Below are 23,850 nucleotides of genomic sequence, written 5' to 3'. Positions count from 1 at the left end.
TGATGGAATGTATTAAATAAGCAAACACCCCAACAAGGAAAACAAGTACTACAGTGTAAAAATATTAAGAAAAGAAAACCCTCTCACATGCATAAATGAAAGATTGCACACAAAGAACTCCATCTTTTCAAGCTTCAATAGTAAATCTTCTGCTACTATATATTAAGTACTGCATGGTTTGCCCAAGCTAAGACCCTGGAACATTATTAAACCATAAAAAGAATTAAATGTTGTCATTCGCGACACTATGGATGGACCTTTGGGGCATGATGCTAAGGTAAGTAAGTCAGACAGAGAAAGACAAATATCATATGATCTTTCTTCTATGTGGAGTATAAATCCCATCCTCCCCCCCAAACCCATAAACCCCAAAACAGAAGCACAAAAACCAAGCTTACAGATACAGAGAACAGGCTGATGTCTGCCAGAAGTAGGGGTGGGGGGTTGGAGAAATGGGTGAAGGTGGGGTCAAAAGGTTAACAAAATCATCTTTAAATGCTCTGTTTGAAAAAAAAAAAACTATTCAGTCAGGCAGGTGATGGTCATTTGGGGAAGGGGCTCCACTTTGTCACTTTTCTCCTTGGCTCTTGGCTTTACCTGACCTGCTAGATCAGCTTTAGGAAAATTATCCTGAGTGATGAGTTTGTGACCCAGAAGCTTCCCAAAGATTCATCTATGCAAAGAATACTGTTTTGTGTTGTTGTTTTTTTTACTTTTGGGTTAGTGATATAAATTTTCCTTTAAAAATTCCTCTTGAAATTTAAGTGCAAGTACATTAAAAATAAGTAAATATTAGTAGGTTGATAATTTCATAGAAATTGTGACAGCAGACTGCAGGTGACTGGGGTTTGGGAAACACTGTGGTGCACAGTGACAAGTGTGCCCAGATGTTACCATGTGACAAGGTGCTCCTGGCAAGGAGTTGGAAGATCAAGGTTTGGGTCCTGGTTCTTCCCTGTGCAGCCTTGGGGAGTCACCTCACCTCTCTGATCCTCTCTGATTCGGACTTCGGCATTCTCTGATTCAGCCCTCACTGAAGTCACAAACAGCCTCCTTCCCAGTCTAGCAACACCCCACCAATCCCACCTTTATCCCCTTCAGGCCCTGTCCTTGTGTGCCCCGCTGAGGAGTAGGAGGGGCAGGGCCGGGGTCTAGAGCCCCAAAGCTGCTTCTCTCCCACCTCCACCCCCCATTTGATTGGATTTTGTTTTTTAGCTGAGTTTGCTTTCCTGGGGCAGGAAGGCCTCCGTAGAGACTTGCCAGGCCCCGGGGGAGAATGCTGAGCCCCACCCTAGCGAGGGGTGGGGATGGCTCTTCCACCCACTTGGGAAATGCTGCTGCATTTGTCTCCTGAGCTCTGTGACAAAAGGAAGACTCCCAAACCAGAAAAGAGGCATCAGAAGATCTACCCAGGGCTTTGTTTTCATGACTCTCCGTCCTGTCCTCATCCCCGCTGCTCCCTCGCCCCCCTCTGCCACTTCCTGGCTTGGGAGCATTTGCAGCACCCCTGGCAGGAGAGATCCTGACTCACTCTGGCCCACTGGGCCTCCGGACTCAGTTCTGCCAAGTCTACCTGTGAGGTACCGGGCAAGTCCCTGCACTTTTCTGCAGCTTGATTTCCCTGCACATAAAATCAGAATAATAATACCTGGTTCACCTACTGATCTCACAAACACTGAAGGATCAAGTGGGGAAAGAAAAACATGAGCACTTTGTGTAAATTCAAAATGCTGCACTAATTCAAGGGATTATTAAATGATAGGGATGCCGAGGATCGAGTTCGAGTTCATCCCCCGTGAGAGCGGGCTGTGGAAGGTTGGAGGGGGTGGGCGGCCTGTGGTGGTCCCGCAAGGTCTCTCACCTGCCTGCTCGTCCCATAGGGGGCCCACGCCCAAACCTTTTGCTTCTTCGGGGGTCTGGGTCTGGAGCTGGGGAAGGAGGCTGGCAGGTCACCTGGTCCACCCTGCCATTTACAGATGAGGAAACTGAGGCCCAGAGAGGTTTAGGTTAGCTTGTGCTGTACACAATAGCATTTAATTATATATCCTCTCTTATGCTGTTGTTTCCTCCTTTAGTTGTTAAAGACTTGTTGGTTGAGTAGATTAGTTCTTGTCAGGACCAAAAAAACAAAACAAAACAAAACAACCCACAAAACAAAACCCAGGCCCCGAACTCCACTAAATTTTCTTCTGGAGCAAAATAAAGAAGTTTACAATCATCCTTGATTCTTCAAATCTTCCCTCTAAAGTCGCAGAGGCTCTACTTGGAATATGTGTGAGTTGGAAGGTGAGAATAGCGACCAATGCGTGTCATCTTCCTTCTTGGAAGAAGGCGTAATTCTGTTCTGTGTGGCCGTGGATTTGCCGCCTCACAGTATCTGTCAGGCTGGAAGAAATGGAGCCCCAGGTGCACCCCAGCATAGACTAGGCTGAAGGAAGATGTAAAATGGGCTCTGCTGTCTCTCGTGAGGGGTGTGGAATTCCCTCTGGCGCACTGTCCGAGCGGTGACAGCTGCTGACGGGTCTGGGGCTGTCTAAGCCCCCTGCTGCCCGCCAGCTCTATCGTTGCCCCGCTGAGTCCCTTGACAGTGACATCTCTCCCTGAGCATTCTGACCAAATTGCCGCGCCTTCCCTTCCCCATGGGGCCCCTCACTGCCTTCTCCTGGGTCTGGTGCTCCTCAGGGACTGAAGGAAGATGTGAGCAGTAGGCTTGCTCCGCTCAGAGGGGCACCGTGGGTCCCATGCCCCCAGGAATTGGGTGCAGGAGGCCAGGGGGGCTGCTGAGAACTCTGGGGCTGTGCAACATGCAAACAGCCACCCTCCTTGGGGGTGATCAGTCAGGAAAAAGGACCGAGGGGCTACTGTCAGACCAAGCCCCTAGGAGCGTTTCTCCACTGCGTGCTCTCTGCTGAGAGCACCCCCCTCTCCTTTCACACCTCATTCCAAGCTCAGCTCCTCCAGCAGCCTGGCCTGCTCTTCTTGGCTTGAAGCCCACTGTTGGAAGCTCCCTGCGTGTACTCACGGGAACCACATTCTCAGCCCTTTGCAAGTCCATGGTGTGGACATGGGAGGTGTTGCCTGACTCCTCTCCCCTGCGGAAGGCCCAGGATCTGGAATATCAGAGCTGCAGGGATGGTCAGAGTCACTGTCTAGTCCTGCTGATCATAAACCCGAGGCCTGGCTGGGGGTGGGGGGGGGCGGGGAGAGGAGTCCCAGCAACAGTCGCTTGGGCAGTGATGGAGAACTCCACATCCAGTTCCTTTTCTCTACCTTATCTTTGGCCTCTGAAGAGTCCTCCCTGGCTCACCCAGACCTTATCCGGGAGGAGGGGCTGCAGATCTCCCTAAGAGGCTGAAATCAGTGATGCAGGGAAATCAAGCCCTAAAGGAAGCTCCTCACTGAGCCCCCAACTGGCAGCGCAAACTTCTCCCATGGGAAGCAGAGCCCCTCCAGTGGACTACAGCTTACAAAGAGGGACCATCCCCAAGGGACACCCCAGATACAGCCATTCGCCATAGGTTTCTTCTCCATGGTTTAAATATAGGAGTGTCTCTGGGCTCAGCAAGGTGTCTGTGAAAACACGCCACAAGCCAAGCTACTGCTTTCCACAGGGAGGGGTCCCCTGGGAGCCAGCCCTGCCAGCTCTCGCTCCCTCACCTTATTCTCTCGGGCACATTCTGTCCCTCGGCAAGTAGGATCATTGTCTCTTCTTGTTGGGTGAGAGCCCGGGGCCTTTGTAGGACCCTCCTATCTCCCGGGGCTGAGTGGGGGTGAGTCACGGGCTGGCAGCAGGGACACTGAGTTGGCAAACACATCAATCACTCCCTCTTAGAGCAGAAGCCATGCCTGCTTGGGAGAAGGAGTCTGTATCCACTCAGATTCTCCCCTTCTCCTGGACTTTTCAAGAACAGAGGCACCCAGCAGGCACTGCCCAAGGAACCCAGCTGGCGACTCTGGAAAGTGACGTTCACAGTTGAGAAATGGGAGCAGGGGAGGAGGTTGAGCCTGACTTTTTAAGTCAGGGTAGCTGCTAGGCAGAGCCATTTGCTGAGCCTCTTTCCTCTCTGGAAAGCTAAAGTAAATGAAGTCCTACCACCTTTCCATCCTGTTGCAAGGGTTAATTAACTGCTGTTTTCCTGGTGCTTGGAGATGCTCAGATGAAAGCAAGGAGGAAGTGTAGAAGCCTTATTCATCCATAAGCAGAAGTAGAGGTCTCAGCGGGAGGATCTGCCCTGCCCAGCCCCCACCCCATCCGGCCGCTTCCAGGGAGCCCACCATGTAGGCTGGTTATGGGGCCCTGCAGCTACTCAGACTCAGCTCTCCATCACACAGTACCTGAGAAGTTGGAGCCAAATGGGTCCTTGGCTAGGATCTAATCCAACTGCCTTACTCCATGGATGGGGCAACCAAAGGCTGGACAGGTGAAGACCACCCCAGATCCCTCAGCTTGTTACAGCCCAGCTGAGACTAGAATTCAGGCCCCCCATTACGAATCTGCCATGCCTTATCCATAACACTTACTGCCTTTTCAAATTAAGAACTTTCACCCATTTCAGAGATGGGCAAGCAGAGGCTCAGTCAGGTTAAGAACTTGCCTTGGTCATAGAGCCAGGTAAGGGGCAGAGCCGGGATGTGGATCCAAAGTTCCTGGCCAAAGTGTAAGGATTTTCCTTCATGCCAGGCTGTTTCTGGGAATGGACTGCATTAATTGTGGATTGGTAAAAATGGTCTCCTCTGCTTCAAGGGCAAGGATCCTGTCATGTTTCTTTGTGGCAGGTCCTCTGTAGTACCTGTCCCAGAGCCCTGCCTTGGCCCAGCCACATGGCTAACTGAAGAAGACTGTGTTTGGGTTTCCCATCCCCTGTGAAAGCTTCACGCAACTCCAGCCCTCTCATCTGCAAAAGAAGGCCACCCAGGGGGCTTTGGGCTTGAGGTGGGAAGGATCTGTTCTTCTCAGGGAGAGGGTCCCTAGCGCATTGCCCATAAAACTCTGTCATGGATGGATCATCAACTACTGACATGTCAGTTAGGCAGCTTCAAATGAGAAAGATTTACTAGTGAATACTGGATTAACGTAGAGAAACAGGGTCTATAAACAGGACAATGGCAGAATTTTCCCTGGTTATACTCGTGGGGATTCTCACTCTCAGGAGCATTGGGCTGGACTTAACTGAGCACAGCTGAGTGATTCAATATGGTGGTCCTCAAGGTATCCCTAGCCCAGATCTCCTGGCTGATAAGGTTTGGCATGGCCTCTCCCTTCTGCAAATCAGCCCCTGGGCAGGATGGTCTAGTTCAATCCATAACCAAAGAACATTTCACTTGATGTGACTCCCAGAACACCTGAAGTTCAAGATGTGCTTCCTAATTTATAAGTAGGGAAACTTTTTCAAGGTGGAGCTGATAGAAAAGGAGATTATTATCTTAATCCAGAAACATTCCCTGGAAATCAAAATTGTGCACTTGCCTCAGCTTCCTCTAGGACAAACCCCATTTCCAGCTTGGGAATGGAAGGGCTGTGCTTCTAGCTCTTTGTTCCCCTCATCTTGGTCGCAGCTGACCCCGAGGAAGGTATTCAAGGGACCCATTCCGAGGACCCCTACCAGGAGTCAAACAGCTTCCATGTTCTCCCCAGAGATGGCCATGGCTTGGGGTAATTATGCTTGGGCCCTGGGCTAGGAAAGGAGCCCTAGAGGGAGTCTTGTTTTTATTACAAGGAACGTGTGGGAGGATACCTTGTTTCCCTGAATTTCAGGTAAACAACGAATAATTTTCGAGTATAAATATGTCCCAAATAGTGTATTTCATTGGATTTTATTTGGTCCCCATGCCCTGAACTCCATTAACCCTTACAGCTGAGTGAATTCTGCTTGAGTTTAGGAAAGAAACAAATGGCAGCTCTCCTGCTTCATTTGAGCTAGGCTGACTCCTCAGGGAAAGAGGAAATTCGGTTGGAGGACAGGAGGAAGAAGGAAATTAAGGAATCCAAACTCACAGATCTCTTGCAGGTCCCTAAAACATGGTGGCAGTGTTAAAATATTGAGATGCAAAACCAAACCAAGCCAAACCAAAACCCCACATAAAAGGACCATCAAAAGTCCGGAGTAAGGAAAACAAAACTCCATTAGATTAGGAGTTAGGAGGCCAGGGATCTAGTCTGCTGTCACATTAACCAGCTGTGTGACCTTCCATGAGTCTTGTATCCTCTCTGGGCCTGGGTAATCCTCACTGGGGCTCTAATATTCCGCTAGTCTGGTTCTGAGAACTGGGACAGAATAACAGAGTCTGTTTATCTGAGAAATCAAGCAGTAAGGCTAAAACTTGCCCCATCCTTTGCCCCACCTCACCTGGCACCTCCTTCTCCCTGAAGCTGGGACCCTGGGGCCCCTGCTGTCCTCCAGAAGGACGAGGAGGTTGGAGTGGCCAGCAGAGTGCTGACTAGACCAATGACTTTCTTTGGATCAATCTTTTCTTTTCCGAAAGCCCCTTGATGCTTTTTGTGTGTCTCACCAACTAAATGTTTTAAGTTTAAAGACTCCCTCTGTTTAATTTTCCTAATTTGCAATATCAGTGATCATAGATTCCAAGTGGTACAATTATATGTTATATATAAATGATAACTTATATATATAAATATATATATACACACTTAAATTAGAAAGCTATGGCTGATGTAGAATATAAGATAAAATCATAGGGTAACACCACTGCTTTTTAAATATTTTTAGAGCTTTCCTTTTGGAATTGCCTGCAGATCCTTTGCATATTTAAATAAAATATATGCTTCAGATCTTTGTTACTTGAAGTTCATTTGGTATTTGTAATTGGAACACCTGACTTGTAAACCTTCTTCCTTGCCCGGGATGCTGACACTCGGGTGACATCTGTAAGCAACGCAGCCTGAAAGCAAACAGCACTGAAACCTAGAGCTCCAAGAAGACAGTCCCCAGATCCCCATGGAAAAGCAGCCTTTAGCCCCATCTGCACAAGGAGTGAGGAGTGAGGTGCTCAAAGGGGTTAATAATATTGTTTCTGGTCAAACACAGGCCATGACAATAAAGGAACAAGACTGGTTTTCTCATATGGCTCCTAAAATGACACTGACAGTTATATATTTTTTAAAATCTAGAAAAAAATCTAAAAAATATGTATCTAAAATCTAAAATATCTAGAAAATATATATTTTGGGCAATGGCATAACTGCTGCAATATTCCAGGATATTCCAGGATTCAATTTGACTCTTGACCTCCTTGCTTCTTTCAACTTGACTGCAAGTTCACTGAGGCCAAAGGCAGATGAATCTCTTCATGGGTGCATCCACAGCGCGCCTAGCTCCCTGCCCCGCCCTGGAGTTGCTCAATACAAGTTGGCTGACTGAGGGAACGTGAAGTATCTGTAGGAAAAGGTCCTCAGCAGCTCAGAAACTGCTGAAACTCGCTGACGAGGCTTGTACAGACCCACCACACCCTGCTCCCCTCACTCCCTGCTTTCTGCCCATATTGGTTTCCCAAAAGAGAGGAGAGGATGTCGCCATATTGGTTTCACCAAAAGAGAGGAGAGGAAATCGTCTTTTGCCACTTGCACCCTCCATGGAAAAATTCCACAGGCATGGAATATCTCACCGCCACTGATCTCTATTACCTTTTGTCCCTCTCGCCTTCTTCCGAAGTCCTGGCCCTGTTTGGTTTTGCCCAGTCCTTGGCTGATTATATGCCTGGCTCCAATATCAATTATTCCATTTCCTCCCTTCCTCACCCTCTCCTTCTGCCAAACCCTCATGTGTGCTCAGCTCTTCTCCGTTCCCATAGCCCCTCCTGAACTGAGAGGAGACAGGACGTGCCTCAGCAGCTGCCCTGACATGAGTCATGTCTGAAGTCCCGCCAGCGAAGACGGAGCGAGAAGGGTTGGGCCTTAGGGTGCGGGAAAGGGAAGGAATTTTAGTGGATTGTCAGAAAATAGGTGCAGGGAGGGATGACGGTAGTTTGTGAGCATCAAGAGCTGCTAAGATTACTGAAGACTGAGTTAATCAACCAGAAGAAATGCGCCACGTGGGCCATGTGGGGATTTTTTTTCTTAAGAAACACCGAAAGAGTGCCTTTGCAGTTCTTGGCTATAAATTTCCATGTGTAATGACCCCACACTGTCCATCTGATAGCACCTCACAGTTAATGTAACACCAACCTGTGGGTGAAGTACACACACAGATAGCTTCATTCCCATTTTATAGATGCAAAAACATACTCAGAGAAGTCAAGAGGTTTATCCAAAGTCACAGAGCATGGAGTAGCAGAAGCCAAATAGAACCTAAGCTTTCTAGGCTCTAATGTGTAACAAAATATACGTAAAGATATGTAGCATCCACCCTGTGAGCATGATTATTCATTCTGATGTCTAGTCTGGTCCAGTGATCTGCCTTCCCTGGGTCTCATATAATCCCTTATACTGCATTACTAAGTCATTTTCTCTAAGTCAGATTGTCTGGTCATCACTCTTGGTGTCAGAGTACTTTATTCACATCTGTGCCTTGATCTTATGGGCTCAGTCAACTATATGTGGCTCTGAGGGTATCAGTTGACATCAACAAATGAGAAAAGATAGGAGGGAAATAAATTTGCAGGATACCTAGTTAATTCCTCCCTTTAGTTCCTAACCTGTCACATCCAAGAAAGACAAATACTCCAAAATTAGCCCCAGCAAGCACTTAGGAAGGAAGGCTCAAGCTGACAACAAAAAGAACACCCGACTTGTAAATCTTCTTCCTTGCCTGGGACCCTGACACTCAGGGGTGACATCTGTAAGTAATGTGGTCTCAAAGCCAACAGCACTGACACCTGGAGCTCCAAGAAGACAGTGGCCCAGATTCCCATGGAAAAGCAGCCTTTAGCCCCATCTGCGTAATGCCTCACAAAAGAATTCCCAAGAACCATACAGGCTTATGCTGAAATTTGCAAAAATAAATGAAAGTCATAGAATTTGGAAACAGGGAGAAAACTTGGGTGTCACTTAGCCCAGTACCCCTGATTTTAGAGTAAAGAGAGTTTCTACGCTGGTGTGTATGGTGGAACCAGAGTATTTACCACAGACTTTGGTGCAGAGGTAGGGTAAATAAATATCTGTTCAGTAATGGATGGATGGGCATAGTGGTTTGAAATCACACAGAAAGACAGAGATAGGGCCAAGATCAAAGGATCTGGAATAATCTCTACCTATGTTAATTTTAAAAAATGACTTTAACACTAATTATCATTAGGTTTTCTTTTCATGCACATTATTTCATTTAATCCTGATGATGAATAACCTCATGAGGAAGACTTTGTTTTATACATTTTATATGTGAGGAAGCTGAGGCCCAGAGTTAGAAATATCTTGCCCAGGGTCACATGCCCAGTGAATAGCAGAGCTAGTATTTGAATCCAGATTTATCCAACTTACAGACACATACACACATCCAACATAGGGCTCGAACTCATGACCCTGGGCTCAAGAGTTGCATGCTTTACCAACTGAGCCAGGCAGGCTCCCCTTTCCAACTTATAAACTCAAGCAATGCTACATTCCAGCATGTACCCTCTCATCCAAGAGTCACAGCAGGGAACATGCTCTCCTAGCCCCAGGGGACTTCTAGAGCCCCCTCCTTGGTCATCAGCACATATTGAGCAGAGAGGTCCCTTCAGGAGTTTCCTAGAAACATTTAAGTTAATCTGCAAATGGACCTCCAGAATTCAAACTTCTCTCAAATCCATGATGGTATCAGACATTTTGGAAAACGGACTTAAAAAATATGCTGTTCTCTTTATGCTTTTTCTAAACTGCTCTTATTTGAGACACAAATATCCAATCAGCCCAATCAGAAGCCTGCACTAACAGCCATCTATGAAATAATGGCCAAGCAGAAGGACCTGGTCAGGGATCTCGGGCCTCACCTTATGGACCAAAGCAGCCCCTTCCCATCCTGTATCACTCTGCTCAGCACCCAGTGCAGGTTTGCTCCACTACAAACCCTAAACCATCCCCCAACATCTCAGGTATTTTTGAACGCAAGCATCTCCTTACCGGATATCCCCATGAGCCATTCCCCGCCTGGAACTTGGAATAGTAGCTGCTCCGGCTGGTGGTCCCATAGTTGTTGTAATTGTCGGCCAAGCCATCATACATGGAACCTTCAGGACAAAGGCAGGAGGTTAGGACAGTGATGGCCACCCTCTTCACTCACCTCTCCTCCCCATGGCATCACCTCTGTGTCCAGGTCCACCATGTCCCATGGAAGAGACCAGGTCTCAGCTCTTCAGGGAGGAGGATAGGAAATACATCATCTACTTGCCTTCCCTGTCTCTCTACTCTACCTCCTCCACAGCCATGGCCAAGGAAGGGCCCAGGCAGACTGTTTCAGGGACAGCTCTGTCAATCATGGCTGAGTCCTTCCTGGGCTGACTGAATGTCTCCCTGGGCTTGGGGTGGTTTGACACCTACAAGTCAGGAGTTGGCCTGGAGGGCCTCGGAGCACTGCCATTCCATTCAAGGGAATCACGACTCCGTGTTCCACAAGGATAAGCTTCCCACTGGGGGGATGCTGGCAGGATCTCAGCATTCCTGGTCCAGAGTCCCAAGGTCAGGGCCACAGAGCAGTAAGGACTGATCAGAGGCCAATTCAGGGCAGGACTCTTGTTTCAAATGTCAGGCCGGCCCCCACTAGTGACGAGGTAATCTTTTGTCCCTTCCTTCATCCTCTAGGTGCTCCAGATGGTGAAGCGGGGGGTGGCCATCAACCTCAAAGGCCCTGATGAGGATTAATTAATGTTTTTGGAGTGCTTGGAGACCCACAAATGATAGGCTCTGCAAGAGGACAGAGTGTCATTAGGGTTATTAGCAGCAAAATGGCTTTGAATCGCAGAAATCGGAACTGGGTTTTGAACTGCTGGTGGGGTTACCTTCTCTTCTCCCCTTCACCAGATGGCAGGTGGGCCCCAAAGGATAGTCCCAACACTGCAAAAGCTGGTCTGTTTGCTGTCTTACTGTCTTTGAAACATGGCTGACCGTGACATGCCCATGGCTTTGCTTATACCATGCCCTTTGAAGAGTCTGCCTTCCCTTCTCAGCCACAACATTCAGATCTCACCTATCTTTCAAGGCCAAGCTCAAGACCTCATCCCTTTGGGGAAGCTTCTTCTGACCAGCCCTGCCAAGGCAATCTCTCCTATATCTACACACACACTGCCCTGTGGTCTGTACCCTGACTCACATCTTGTCTACTGTCCCATTCCCCACACTGGGACCTGCATTAGGGAAAAGCCATGGCTCTATGGTCTGGACATTCTGAGCAAGCCTTGCCCCACACTCTTATTAGATGATTAGCCTTCTGGGAAAAAAAGGAAAGTGGGATCCAGTAAGAGTCTCCTAAGGGGGATGGCTACTTCTTTGAAGTGATGGTCAGACTACAGAATCTGAAACCCTGTCTAGGAGGAAGGGTTTGACAGTGATCTCAGTTGGCCAAATTAGCTCCTTCCCCATCTTCCGAACCCACTCAGACTCCCAAATATTTTTGGGCCGGTGGGGGGACTAGAGTATCTGGGTTGAGGGCAGAAGGACTAGCAGAGGGGGCAGCAGGTGGAATGTGGCAGGTGTCTCTGCCTGGTGCCACCTCCTCCTCCCACAGCCAGCCAGATGACCACCCCATAGCACATAGAAGGGGGCACTGCCCCTGACTACCACTCCTGCATCATGGAGGACCAACAAGCCATTAAGGTTATTGGCTATGGCAGAGACAGTTTGCCCTGGGAGCCTAGAGTTTTGACATTGGTCTTGGCTCTGACATGTGAGCAAGTCATTTGCTCTCTCTTGGTCTCACTTCTTCTGGAGAAAGAAGGGGTTGGCTTCTGTACACTCCAAAGACTCCATACAGCTCCAGTGTTCCAGGACTATGTGATTATGGTAACCCATACCCTATGGCATTCAGAGAAGCTAGTAAGGAAGATGAGGAGACATCAAAGGCCATTCCAGCACCTCCTTTGCTGCCTGCCTCAGGGTTCTCCCAGAAGTGTCCTGCAGGCCCAGGCCTGACTCCCAAGGAGGACTCCCCCTGAGCTTCTGACTTACTCTAAGCTCCTCAGATGAGCACAGACAGCTTGTTCCTCTCCCTTTCTCAGGAAGTTGCCCCTGTCCCCTCTTGCACCCCCTCCAGAAAGGCTGCCTTTGTTAGGAGGAATCTGGAGGCAATCTCAGGGCCCTGATACCCAGAACCAGCTCCCACCAGGAAGGGGCTACAGCCAGGACCCTAGGTGTGCATGGTCAGGCCTTGGGGCAGCTGACAGCCAGGCCTCATCTAACTCTCCTCCACCCAGCCTACTTCTATCATCCCTTCTAGCGGTTGGCAGGCCAGAGTTCACTTGGCTGTTGCCTCAAGAGCAGGGATTTCTCACCCAAGGGCAGGTGTGGATCAGCCAGCTGCTTTCAAATGGAAAATTTGGGGTGGTGACAGACAGTTCTATGGAGCTCCAGGGAGGCCTTCTGCTAGGGGAGGCATCTCCAGGAGTCCCAGTGGAGGGCAGGCTCCCCCAGGGCCTCTACCCCTTCTCAGAAGGGAATCTATCAGCAGTGACATCACCCACTCTCTCAGTCATCAGATGAAGCATCTTTCCCTCCATGTCCTGCACCTGCCTGCCTCCCTCTCACATAATCTTCTCCATGTAGGAGGTAGGGAGTTCTCTGTCATGGAGGCAGGGGTGAATAAGACCTCTGGAATGCCCTATAATTCCAAAAGCCAGTCCTGTGTCCTAATGGTGACATCAGTGATGGCAGGTGTGGGCTATAACATTCACCACCGGTGGGGGGGCAAGGCCTCCAGGTCCCTTCCGGTGTCTCCTGAAGGCACTCCCTGGGGTCCATGTGCAATTGGGGGTTCAGATCACCTGACTCCCACTGTAAGATGCTTTGCTTGGCTTCCTTGTGAGAATGAGGCTGCCATCACACCAGCCAGCACTGCTTCTCTGGCAGAAAGGTAGCTGCACTTGTGGCCAAGGTTCTGAGGTAGAGTAGGAGTCCAGAGAAGTTACCTACCTGAAGCCACACTTCATATTGTGCCTGATGGCCAATGAGGTGCAGGCAGGAGGTGAGCTCTGTTAACAAGAGTGCTACTCCCGTCTCCTGACCCTAGGGTGTCTGGCTGGTACACACTGCCCTTGGAAAGTGAGGTTCAACACCAAGAACACAGGGGTTCTCAGTGAGAGCAATGGTAATAGCTCTGACAACGTTCACTTCTCCATCTAGTCCCCTGACTTCTCCGGAACTCATTCCTAAGGAGCTTTTTCTGTTTAACCCTACCTGATGCCATGACCCCTGGTTGACTGTGTCCTCAAGATAGGAGCATGGTAAGGTGTAGTCAGTTCTCCATCTCATGACTGTGCCAGTGTCCGTCATCATGTACTTTGGGCACTCACTGAGGCAAGAATTGCGTCTCTTCTTTCTCTGTGATCTTGGGCACAGGGCATGGCTCTGGGTGGTGCTGGGCCAACCCTGCACTGAGCTGGCCCTTTTTGTCAACCAGCTCTCCCTACTCACTCCTCATGGGAGAGGTGCTTAGATTCCTGGTGCCTGGAGGCTCCACATCCCTCACATTGCAGCATGGGCTCTGGGTCCTTGAAGGACCCTCCTCCCACCCAAAGAGGTCCCTGGGGAGGGGGGGCGCTGGGTAATCCAGGAAAACAGAGGATCTGAGAATAGCACTAGAACAGGCACAGCCATCTCCCAGAGAAGGATTCTTGGTGTCATGAGCGATAAGGGAAGGTGACGCCAGCACCCAGCTCACCCCACAGAATCACCCCTACTCTCGTAGCTGAGCACCTACATTCCCACTGTTCTCTCCAGAAGGGCACACATGTCATAAAGAAAGGATGATGGCTTCTCAATAAAGCTGGCTGCCTGCCCACCATGTGCATTGTCCCCAAGAGGCATCTGCCCACCCACAGAACCCCAAAGTCAAAGAGCAGATGTCTGAGAATGTATTGCTTTCTTCAGCGTACGAGCAATTCCAGCGGCTCTGTCCACACAGCTTGTCTCGGCCTGTGTCAGGATTTCAGGGCATAAGGCCATTTCAGAAAACCTACCACTCAGACCTTCAGCGTCCCTGGCTGTTGTTTCCCTTTGGTGCCCGAGAAGATTATCTGATTCTCTCTTGTGTCATAGGGGCAACCCAAGCTTTCTCGCCTACCAAAGCTTTGAAAAGGGAGGCAGCTTCTTTGTTAGGATATATGGACTTCTCTCTCCAAAGGGGACAGGCCAAACCTTCGCGGGATGACTCATCCTTTTCCACCTCCAAGCTTTCAAATAGGTCACACCCGCCGCACCTGAAACATTCTTTCTCTTCTCAGCCAAACCCTCTCCCTGCATTCAAAACCTTGCACAAAAATCAGCTTCTCCCAGGGGTGACTCCACCCAGCTCTGGGCACTCTAAACCCTCTAGCCTAACCATGTCAGCTTTCCGTCCAACTGCTCCACTCACTCCATGCTGGGTTGTGTGTTCCTTGGAGGGTGGCTTCTGCACATTGTGTGGGTATGTGTGTACGTGGATGTGTGTGCGTGCATGCATGCGTGTGCACCTACGGGCCCTTCTCCCAGAAAGCAGGGCCTAGATGCCCCGTTAGGCTGGGAACTCTCTGAAGTGAGAGATCTCCTGCTTGTACTAGATCCCCACCCCACTCCTGACCCTGGGACCGGGGTCTACCTGGAGGAGGCACCTTCGAGACAGAGGTCACCTGAGACCTCTCTCCTCCACTCCCTCTTCCCCCCAGATCCCTCTCCCTTGCTAGTCAAGAGGGTTTGTCCCACAGCACGCTGTATATCTACGGCTTAATCTGTGTCCCTTAAGGCTGATCGAAGTCTCTTTTGGCTTCTATACTGTAAAGCCCATCTCTTCCTTAGCACAAAACACTTAAGAAAGGAAGCTCCTTATCTTCCAGCTTTGAAAACGCCTTCATCTCACCGCTTGAAATTTCTTCCACCTGTGGTGCTCAGTAAGGCTGGGCCCATAGCAAGAGGAATTTACAGAAGAAAATAAGAATGGCCAGAAGACAGTTCTAGGATGATCTCCCTCTGTGATGTTCAAGATTGGGCAGGAGCTGTGTCCATGTGAACATTCAGGCATTCAAGGGAGAGGAATGGCCAGACACTCTCCCATTTCCTTCTGCCCGGGCCAGCTGGGAGCACTGTGGACATACATCTCCTATCTGGATGCTTTCATGAGCCTGAGGAGGGCAGAGAGTTCAGCGCAGCCTCCCAGGCACTTTGGGGTGGTTCTCGCTCTTCTTCTGGGCATAGGTATAGAGCAGAGGTGCTGCCATGGCCCATGTTCGCATCTCTCCCTCACGAGCACATCTGCTTCTTTCTGATCATCTGTTCCTGGCCACCACTAAACCTAAGGATAGGGCAGAGAGTGAGAGCATCTTGCAGGGACAGGACTGGCACAGGGGGCAGGGTGGTGGGCTAGTGTGGGCAAAGGTAACCAGACTAAAAAACTGTCTTTAGCAATTACCACATTAGATGTCTATCCAATCTTGTGCGTGTGTGTGTGTGTGTGTGTGTGTGTGTATGTGTGTGTGTGTGTTTGCATCCCACGGGGCTGATCCTCATGCTGAGTCTAAATGTGAGTGAAGGATGGGGACCAGAACTTAACTTTGTTGTGCATCATAGAATTGCCTGGGAGCCTTTCAGAGTCCTGATGCCCACACTCCCCCCCCCATGCTCACTAAATTTGAATCTCTGCAGGGGGTACTCAAACATTTACATTTTTAAAAATCCGCACATGATTTCAATGCACAGCCCGGTATGAGATCAGTGGACCTGATGGCTTTTGGTACGTTAGGGAAAGCATGAGTGACACAGTGAGGGGAGGGGCCTTTTTGCAGGACAGCTGTCGCTGGTTTGGGGGGATGGCTTGCAGAGGTAGGGAGTGACACAATTTATTTCCAAAGACTGTTACCCACGACAGCACATGCTGGAAACGATCTAATCCAATCTCTGACAGTTGCAGAGACCCAGAGAGAGGCAGTGACTTGCCCAAGATCACATAGCAGTCAGCAATCAATTCAGGTAGAACTCAGGTCTCCTGACACTAGGCTGGACTCTCGCCCTAGCACAAACTGCAATGTGGTGTGTGTGTATGTGAGTGCGCGCACCTACAGAGAACTTGACGTGAGGATATCTAACATTCTTCCCTCTTACTTTGTCCAAACATCACGTACCTTCTAGGGGGTCATACCCTAATGGCAGAAGTAGTTTCCAGATTTTTAGACCTGGACAGTTGGCTTATTGGTATTTACCATTTGGTGTGTGGGGAGAAACATTTATTTATATATATTTTTTTAAACCTCTGCCAATGAGCTTAGCAAAGGGGCAGGCTCCAGGGAAACCGCATTTGCCACGAAACATTCTGGAATACTTGGCATTTTTGCATGTGTTGTAACAGGCAAATGAAAATTCTGGTAAAACCTGAGCTTCAAGCCAAGATGCATTGTAAAGAAACAGGAATTGGTTCATTTGAAGTTTAATGAGGATGTTTCGCTGTTGGAATAAGCTGAAGGCCAGACACCCTTCACTCGCTCCCGGGCCAGCTTCTGTCCCGAGCAAACAACACCAGAAGTGAGACCTGCCTACGGTCTGCAGTCAGGAACGGACAACTCTCAAGAGGGTAGAATGAGCAGAGCCTCACACAGGCAGAGGCTTATGCTGAGACACAGCCAAGTACAAATACAGAAACGCCAACAAACCTCCATCTATGCATGCCACGGCCACCAAGCCAGCACAAGCCTGCCCCCTAGGAGTGCCTCCAGCAGTAACTGCCCAGTGAGGGGTAGATGCAGGATGAGGAGGGGGCATGGGTAGGGGGGAGACACCTTCCCTAGCCGAAGGTCCCCCCAACCCTATCTCTGATCAGGGAGAAATTCAGGTGTGGCCATGTAAGGTAGGAAATGGTACTTGGGAGAAGAATGGAAAAGGTTGAAAGTAAAAATCACAGATGTCTAAGCAGGTAGTGAGCCATACAAGGACGGGCTAGCCTTGGGATTTGCATGGAAGGATGTGAATCAGAAAGGTGGTGTCATTAAACTTAGTGTGTGATGTGTATTCATGGCAGAGGCAGCTGGGGGTTGAGGTTGGACCAAATGAGATGGGGGTTAAGTTTTAGGAGGAGACGCCAAGTGAAGTTCTAAAGAACCTGAATGTGGAAAAGTCTTTCCATTCAGGCTGCCTAACCAGTGCACCAGCCCTTGACCCCCTAACAGGGCAGCTCATGATCAGCACCAGCAGGGCCTTTCCCACCTCAGGCAGGTCAAGTTTCCCAGCAAAGATCTTTGGCCGAGCAGCCCCATCCCCTGGGTTTCCTCCCGCTTCCCACACCGTCTGAGAAGACACCGAGATGCACTCCAGGACCCTCTGGAAGCACAGGAGAGCAATACTTAGTGGCCACTTCACAAGAATACCCAGATGGGTAGGCAGGTTCAGAGCAGCCTCCTTCTGCAGGGTCTCGTGACCCCAGAGCCCTCTCCTCCCTCCCTGGGGACCAGAATGGGGCATCTATTTCATCTGCTGTGTTTGGGGGACGGCATGGGTGGAAATGGATATTGGGTGTCAGACACTTTCCACAGGACTCCTTTTTCAGCCCTTGGTGGCTCAGTTCCCCTCACGGACAAGAGAGAAGAGAACCCTAGTGGGGAGGACCCTGGGGAGAAGCTGTTTCTATTACCAGAAGCCCCAGTAGCCTATTCCTGGCCGTCTTTCATGACGTACAAGGAGTGACTACTCCCCACCAGGCAGCCTGTGAGGTGTGGCTGCCTTTCTTTGGAGCGGGTGCTCTTAACCAGAGGAGCCCTGGTGGGATTCGGGGCCCCAACAGAACCAAACACTGTAGAGAATCTGACTCTTCCCTCTTGAAGGAGAATTCCAGTGTGCCCAGCGGGGTGAAGGCAAGGACCTGGGGTATGGTCCTTCTACAACTGCCAGCTTGCCCCTCCCAGCAGCCACAGCAAGTGCACCAAGACAAAAAGAGGGAGCAAAAGTGGTAAAATGGCCACTGAGCACATAGGGAACGCTTGGGCGGTTCTGATGAAGAGAAGGGAGAAATCTGATGAAAACAAAGCCAGATAAACCAGAAACACCAGCTCCAAGTGATCTAACCGCCTCTTCCACCTAGGATGCCGCTGGGGAAACTAGCCCCTGTGGGAACCTCGCCCAAGCTGCGGGTAGAGGGGACACACCTTCTGGGTCAGTCTTTGGAGAGGCTTGTTTCTGGAGAGATATGCATTAGCCAAGGAAGTCAACTGTCGCCTGGGTGAAGCCCCCTGAAGGACCTTGGGATGGAGAGAACAAGACCCCACTGGACAGATGGTACCCACAAAGGGCAAGGTCAGAAACAGAGCACTGCATGATGATAGACCCTTGCTGGCATCCCCGCAGGTGGGAAGAAGAAGGGGTGTTTGGAGAACCTGGCATTTTTGAGATGTTCTTGGAGCTGTGAGCCCAGAACTCAGGTCAGGGCTGGTGTGGGAGTGGGAAGCGAGGGATAGGTGAGTCCCATGCAGAGAAGAAAGTAGGTTGCATTGAGCTGTAACTGGACTGTGGCCAGAAACGGGGACACCCTTTTTTTTTTTTATCCCAAACTTACTTCCAAAAAAGGCTAGTAAGCAGCTACCAAACCATAAATAAAAGAGAGGGAGGCCAATGCCCAGGAGTCTGTATGACCTTGAGTGGAATTCTGGCAAGAGAGGAATCAGGAGCCCAGGCCAAGGCAAAGGGCACACTGAGCAGCAAAGACCTTTAGGTTTGGGGTGCAGGAGGTCCTCAGCCAGCCATTTTCTTTCCTTCAGCTCTACACAGGGGCCGCTCAGGAATGAGAGAGACCAGAAGAAAGAAAAAACCAGCAGTACAAAATGTGAGCTGGTGCCTGTGTGTGTGTGTGTGGTGGGAAGTGGGCAGGGGTCTGTCCCCTTTGCCTCCTTCCTCTTTATCACCCCCACCTCCTACCTTCTCTCTTAGGGGCCAGACTCTATAAATAAGTCTTGGTTGACCTGTCCTGGTTTGCAGTCTGTGGAATCTTTGTTGGCGATTATGAAATTTAGCTAAACAAATAAATAAACAAACAAAACGATTGCTAGCTGGTGTGTAATTCTTATTGCGAATGTTTTGTATTAAAGTATTTGGCCTAAAAATTCTCCACAAATGCCCCTGTCTGATACTGTACCTTCCTTCTTGAGTTTCAGGGGGGCCTTTCACTTTCTCCTAGCCTCCCAGACTTGGGGGACCTCAGCACAGGGTTAGGGGGTGGGTTGATGGGTGGTCAGGCACCTAAATTAGACAAGGGCTCACCATGGGGGCTCAGCTCCGGGGGCCTTCTGAGATTCCCAGCCTCACCGACCTCAATTTCTGTACAAGCGTCCTCCTGACACTTGTCCCTTCCTCTTTAAGCCAAGGTTGGTAGGGAGAAACTGGTGGGAAAAGGAGTTTCTGCATTAGCTACTGAAGAAAGAGGGCATCCCAGACCCCCCTTCCGGGTCCTTAGGGAGCCTCGGGGAGCTCAGTGGTCCTGGGGTGACCTTCCAATCAGACTTGCCTTTTCCAGGTGTGAGGCTCCCGCTAACGTGCTTGGGGCACACCAAGGGCTTGCCCCGGTTCCCCGCGGCACTTCCCCGACTGGCAGGGCCTCTCTTGAGCCCCTATTCGGGTCACAGAGATTCCCTTGCTCGGCGGCAGCCACACACTGGCCCCACCTAGACGGGGAACCTGCCGGCCTGGGCGCCGGCTACCTGCCGGTGGCGCAGTTGAAAGCAAAGCCTCAAGGATCTGACGGGGAGTGGGGGGGGGGCAGGGGACACAGCCCTGGAGAGCTCTGGGGACCCCTGGGGAACCAAGGCGAGAGTTGGGACTGTTCCCGGAGCAGTTTGGGGAAGAAAGCCTTCCGGGCTCTGAGCCTGGACAAGGGCCCACGGGAGATCCTCAGCCCCGGCGCGCTGGAGAGACGCCCGTGGCGGTGTCCCCAGCCCGGGGATCGCGCCAGCCGGTCGCCGGCCGCCGCTCCACCCGGTCTGAACAGCCGCGCAGACTCCGCCTCCGGGCCGCCCCGGGATGCGCGCCACCTTCGGTCCCCGCCGCCGGGCAGAGGGCGAGGCGCGCGGGGCAGGGGTGCACGGACCGCGCGGGCGCCCACGCTTTTTACCTCGGTTGGAGTGGCTCAGGGTGGACGACTGGGAAGACTTGGACTTCTGCCGCTTGACGGTCATCATCACCTGCTCCTGCACGCGCTGCCTGCCCGACGTGCCGGTCTTCATCTTTTGGTCCGACGGCAAAGCCAGGGTCGAGTTGTCCTGGTCGGGGAAGCATTCGTAGGCCAAGGCGGTCTTAAGCGGCGAGTGGTTCATGGCGGCGGGAGGCGCGGGCCGGGCGTGCGACAGCCGAGAGGGGCGGCGAGGGGCGGCGAGGTGAGGCGGGCGGGCGGGCGCGGCTCTGCTGGCGCTCAGCGGCTCCCCAGGGCCATAGAGTGAGAGGTCCGCGTGAGGCTCCCGGCGGCGGCTCCTGGCGCCTCCACCCCGGCTCGTCCCTCGGCTGGCACTGGCGGGGCCCGCCCTCGGTCAGACTGGATATACCACCCCTGCCCTGCACCACCCACTCCACTGGCTGCGCGCCGCCGCCAGGTGCCGAGCTGCAGGGGCGCTGCCGCTGCGGGAACGAGCGCTCTCGGGGGCGGGGGGCAGGGTTGCAAGTCCAGAGTGTGGGACCTCGGCGTCTTCTTGCTCTCTGCTCCTTTCTCCCGCTTCCCTCCCCCGTGACGTGCAGAAGGTGAGGCCCCAGGGAGACGCCCCTTTGTCCTCTTCCTGCTCGCGCACGGAGAAAGTATGTGTTCAGCTCAGGAGCCCGAGGAGACTTCTCTCGAGGAAAAAAGAGGCTTTCTTGACAGCACCCCTCACCCCTCAGAGAGAGCCTGAAATCTACCTTCTTCTGTCCTGAGCCCCCCTGGGTGAGGGCTTCCAGGCTGAGCCCCTGTCCAAAAGGAGTGCTCAATCCCACAGGAACGACCCATTCTACTCTAAGGCAGCCAGTCGACTTGAAGGGACGGGTGGGGGGAAGCCTCAAGGACCAGACAGGCTTGAGAAAGAAAATCACAGAATAGTACACCTATGTGCCCGCTCGCCAGAGGAAAACGCCATTTTCTCTGAAACTCCAGACAGCCTTGTATGGGCTGGCACATATTAGGGGCTCAATAATCATTTTTTTTTTTCGAATGGATGAATGAATGAAAGCTAACCTAGAAACCTGGAAGGCTGCCTGTCCCATAAAACTACCCCACTGTGGACTTAGGATTCTGGAGCTTCTGTGTGCATTCTCCTGTACACACAGGCCCCTGGGGACACATGCAGAGTGAGGTTTCCTTCATGTAGCATGGTCCCAGGCCCGAAGGTAGCTCATACCAGGGAATTTGGTGCGTAACAGAAGCTGAATATTTTAAACTGTGTTGATGGAAATCTTTCTAAAAGACATCACACCCTGCCTTTTCTCCGTAAGCAAAAGATGGGCACAGAATTCATGCATTTCTTGATGACTCAGGATTCTCATTGTGGGCACCATTTCTGAACTCTATAGTAGTGAAGTACCAACAGCTGCTTACTTTTGGGGTGTCCTTCAGCTGTATTATGCTATCACAGCTGTCCCTTTAGCTGTCTTTTGTATTTGCCACTCACAGCTCACATACTTCATTTTTGGGTTTTCCCTTCTAATTTGCAGCGGAAGGGACCATCTGAGTCTGTGCTTGTTTGAAATTATATGAGAAAAGATAGCGAAGCTTCAGTGACAGTCACAGGGTCCACACGAGGGTCGTTTGCTCATTTCCTGAGAAGTGGGTGTTACATGTAGGGAGCCCCTACTTTTCCCCATAATGCATTTCTGGTAGCTATGTGCAGAGCAGAATATTGTAAAGCAGATTATAATTTCCAATAGGAACAGTTTTATAATTGAAAGTTCTTTCCTAAGAGTTTAGCATCAAATTAACCAGAGATGTGACCAACAACATGTCATAGATACAAAATTCAACACCCATAAACCTCTATCATCTCTGAAATTTTTGAGATTCTGCTTTCAGCCACAGACTGTCAGAGCTGGATGGATCCTCGGACATCATCCAGCCCAGGCTCCAAATTTTTCTGATGAGAAGAGGAGGTAGCTCGCCCTCAGTCACCCAGTTAATATGTGACTTCGTTCTTATCAGGCCTGGTGACTCTTGGGCCACTGCACTTCCCTCCACACTATCCAACCTCCCTCATAAAAGTCCCATAAAATCAGCATTAAAGTACGGTGCTCACTGATTATGTAAGGGCCCCGATGTACTATAAAGTATACATGTCAACACATAAAAATACAACTCCATTGTATCATGCATTTGGTCTATCTAAAACCTAATATGCTAGCTATAATAAGTGTTAATTATGTCTTTAAATAATGATAATTTTGTTACCTCTAAGTTGCGGAAGGGCCCCGAAGGAGGTGATTGGTGCAACTTATATTGCTATGGAAGTCCATACTTCTCTTTCTGGAAGCTAAAACTGATCATCTTTAAAATTGTTTCCAGAGATGAAGTTCAGTTTTTCTACATACTTCTCTATTATTTTGATATTGACATTATTTTGATATATGATAGCAATATCCAATGCTTGCTGTGCTCCTGCCAGCACCAGGCCTGTAAACCAGGCACGGTTCTGGGCTTTTTACATGGACTGTTGTGTCTGAATCCTTACAGCAATCCTACAAGTATCAATATCAGTGCCATCATCTTTTTCAAATGACAAAACTGAGACTCAGTGAGGCCACCAAGCTGGTAAGTGGCAGAGACAGGGCCAAACACAGGCACCCTGGGTCCAGAGTCTGGGTGCCCCATGGCGGTGCCAGGCCGCCTCCTCCTGATTTCCCCATGACAAGCATCAGGCTCAAAAGCCTTCCACGAATCAGTCTTTTAACAGCATCTATTTGCCTCACGTGGCATGAAAGTCAAACCACCTGGGTGCTGATTACAGTTGTGTCACTAACTAGCCTCATGATGCCAGACAAGTCCCTTCCTCTGTTCTGGAACCAAATCTGTAAGGAGTGGAGGTAGATTTGGTAGCTCACCAAATCTGCCCTCGCCCTAACACTCTGGCATGCTGATGTCAATCATGTGATATGTAGGGCAGGAGAATCTTGAACCAGCTCTTCTGGACAATATTTTCTTTGTCTCTTCTACCCCACATGAGCATGAAGGGAAGCCTGGCGGTGGACAGAGGGAGGGCTAATCTCTGCAGGGCCAACAGCAGGTCCACTTGGCATATATTATTTGATATAATCTTTCCAATAACCCCTGAGGAAGTATTATTTTGCAGAAGCAGAAACACATTCAGAAAGATTAAGTCAGTGGTGAAAGCTTGATTTGAACCAAGGTCTGACTTTCCCTGGGAGAAGGAAAGGAAGGGGAGGTGACACACATCACACATTCTGACCCAAAGTGAGCGAGGTATATTCAGGCTAGAAAGATAGGTTTGGAGTTCAAGTGTATGGGTTTTTAAAAAAATTTTTAACACTTATTTTATTTTTGAGAGACAGAGCATGAGTGGGGGAGGTGCAGAGAGAGAGGGAGACACAGAATCCGAAGCAGGCTCCAGGCTCTGAGCTGTCAGCACGGAGCCCGACTCGGGGCTCAAACTCATGAACCATGAGATCATGACCTGAGCTGAAGCCGGACACTTAACCACTGAGCCACCCAGGTGCCCCTCAAGTGTATGGTTTTGAGTAAGCAGGCCAGACCTTTTCCTGTCACCTCTCTCTTCTGCCTCTTGAGCCCCAGCCCA

At 50.3% G+C, this 23,850-nt stretch overlaps 1 protein-coding gene across 1 annotated transcript in view; it reads right to left on the bottom strand.

Moving 5' to 3' along the window:
* Nucleotides 1-20,400, bottom strand: part of PKP1 (plakophilin 1) — a 47,133-nt gene extending 26,733 nt beyond the window's left edge. The window contains exons 1-2 of the mRNA XM_029933143.1: nt 20,199-20,400; nt 10,055-10,161 (exon numbers count right to left, since the gene is read on the bottom strand). Of these exons, the coding sequence (XP_029789003.1) occupies nt 10,055-10,161; nt 20,199-20,400 (309 nt within the window). The remainder of the gene's footprint in view (nt 1-10,054; nt 10,162-20,198) is intronic.
* Nucleotides 20,401-23,850: the final 3,450 nt, after the last annotated feature.

This window comes from Suricata suricatta, chromosome 3 (genome assembly GCF_006229205.1).
Source record: "Suricata suricatta isolate VVHF042 chromosome 3, meerkat_22Aug2017_6uvM2_HiC, whole genome shotgun sequence".
In the NCBI taxonomy this organism is placed as follows: Eukaryota; Metazoa; Chordata; class Mammalia; order Carnivora; family Herpestidae; genus Suricata; species Suricata suricatta.
This window is presented reverse-complemented; position numbering and strand designations above follow the sequence as displayed.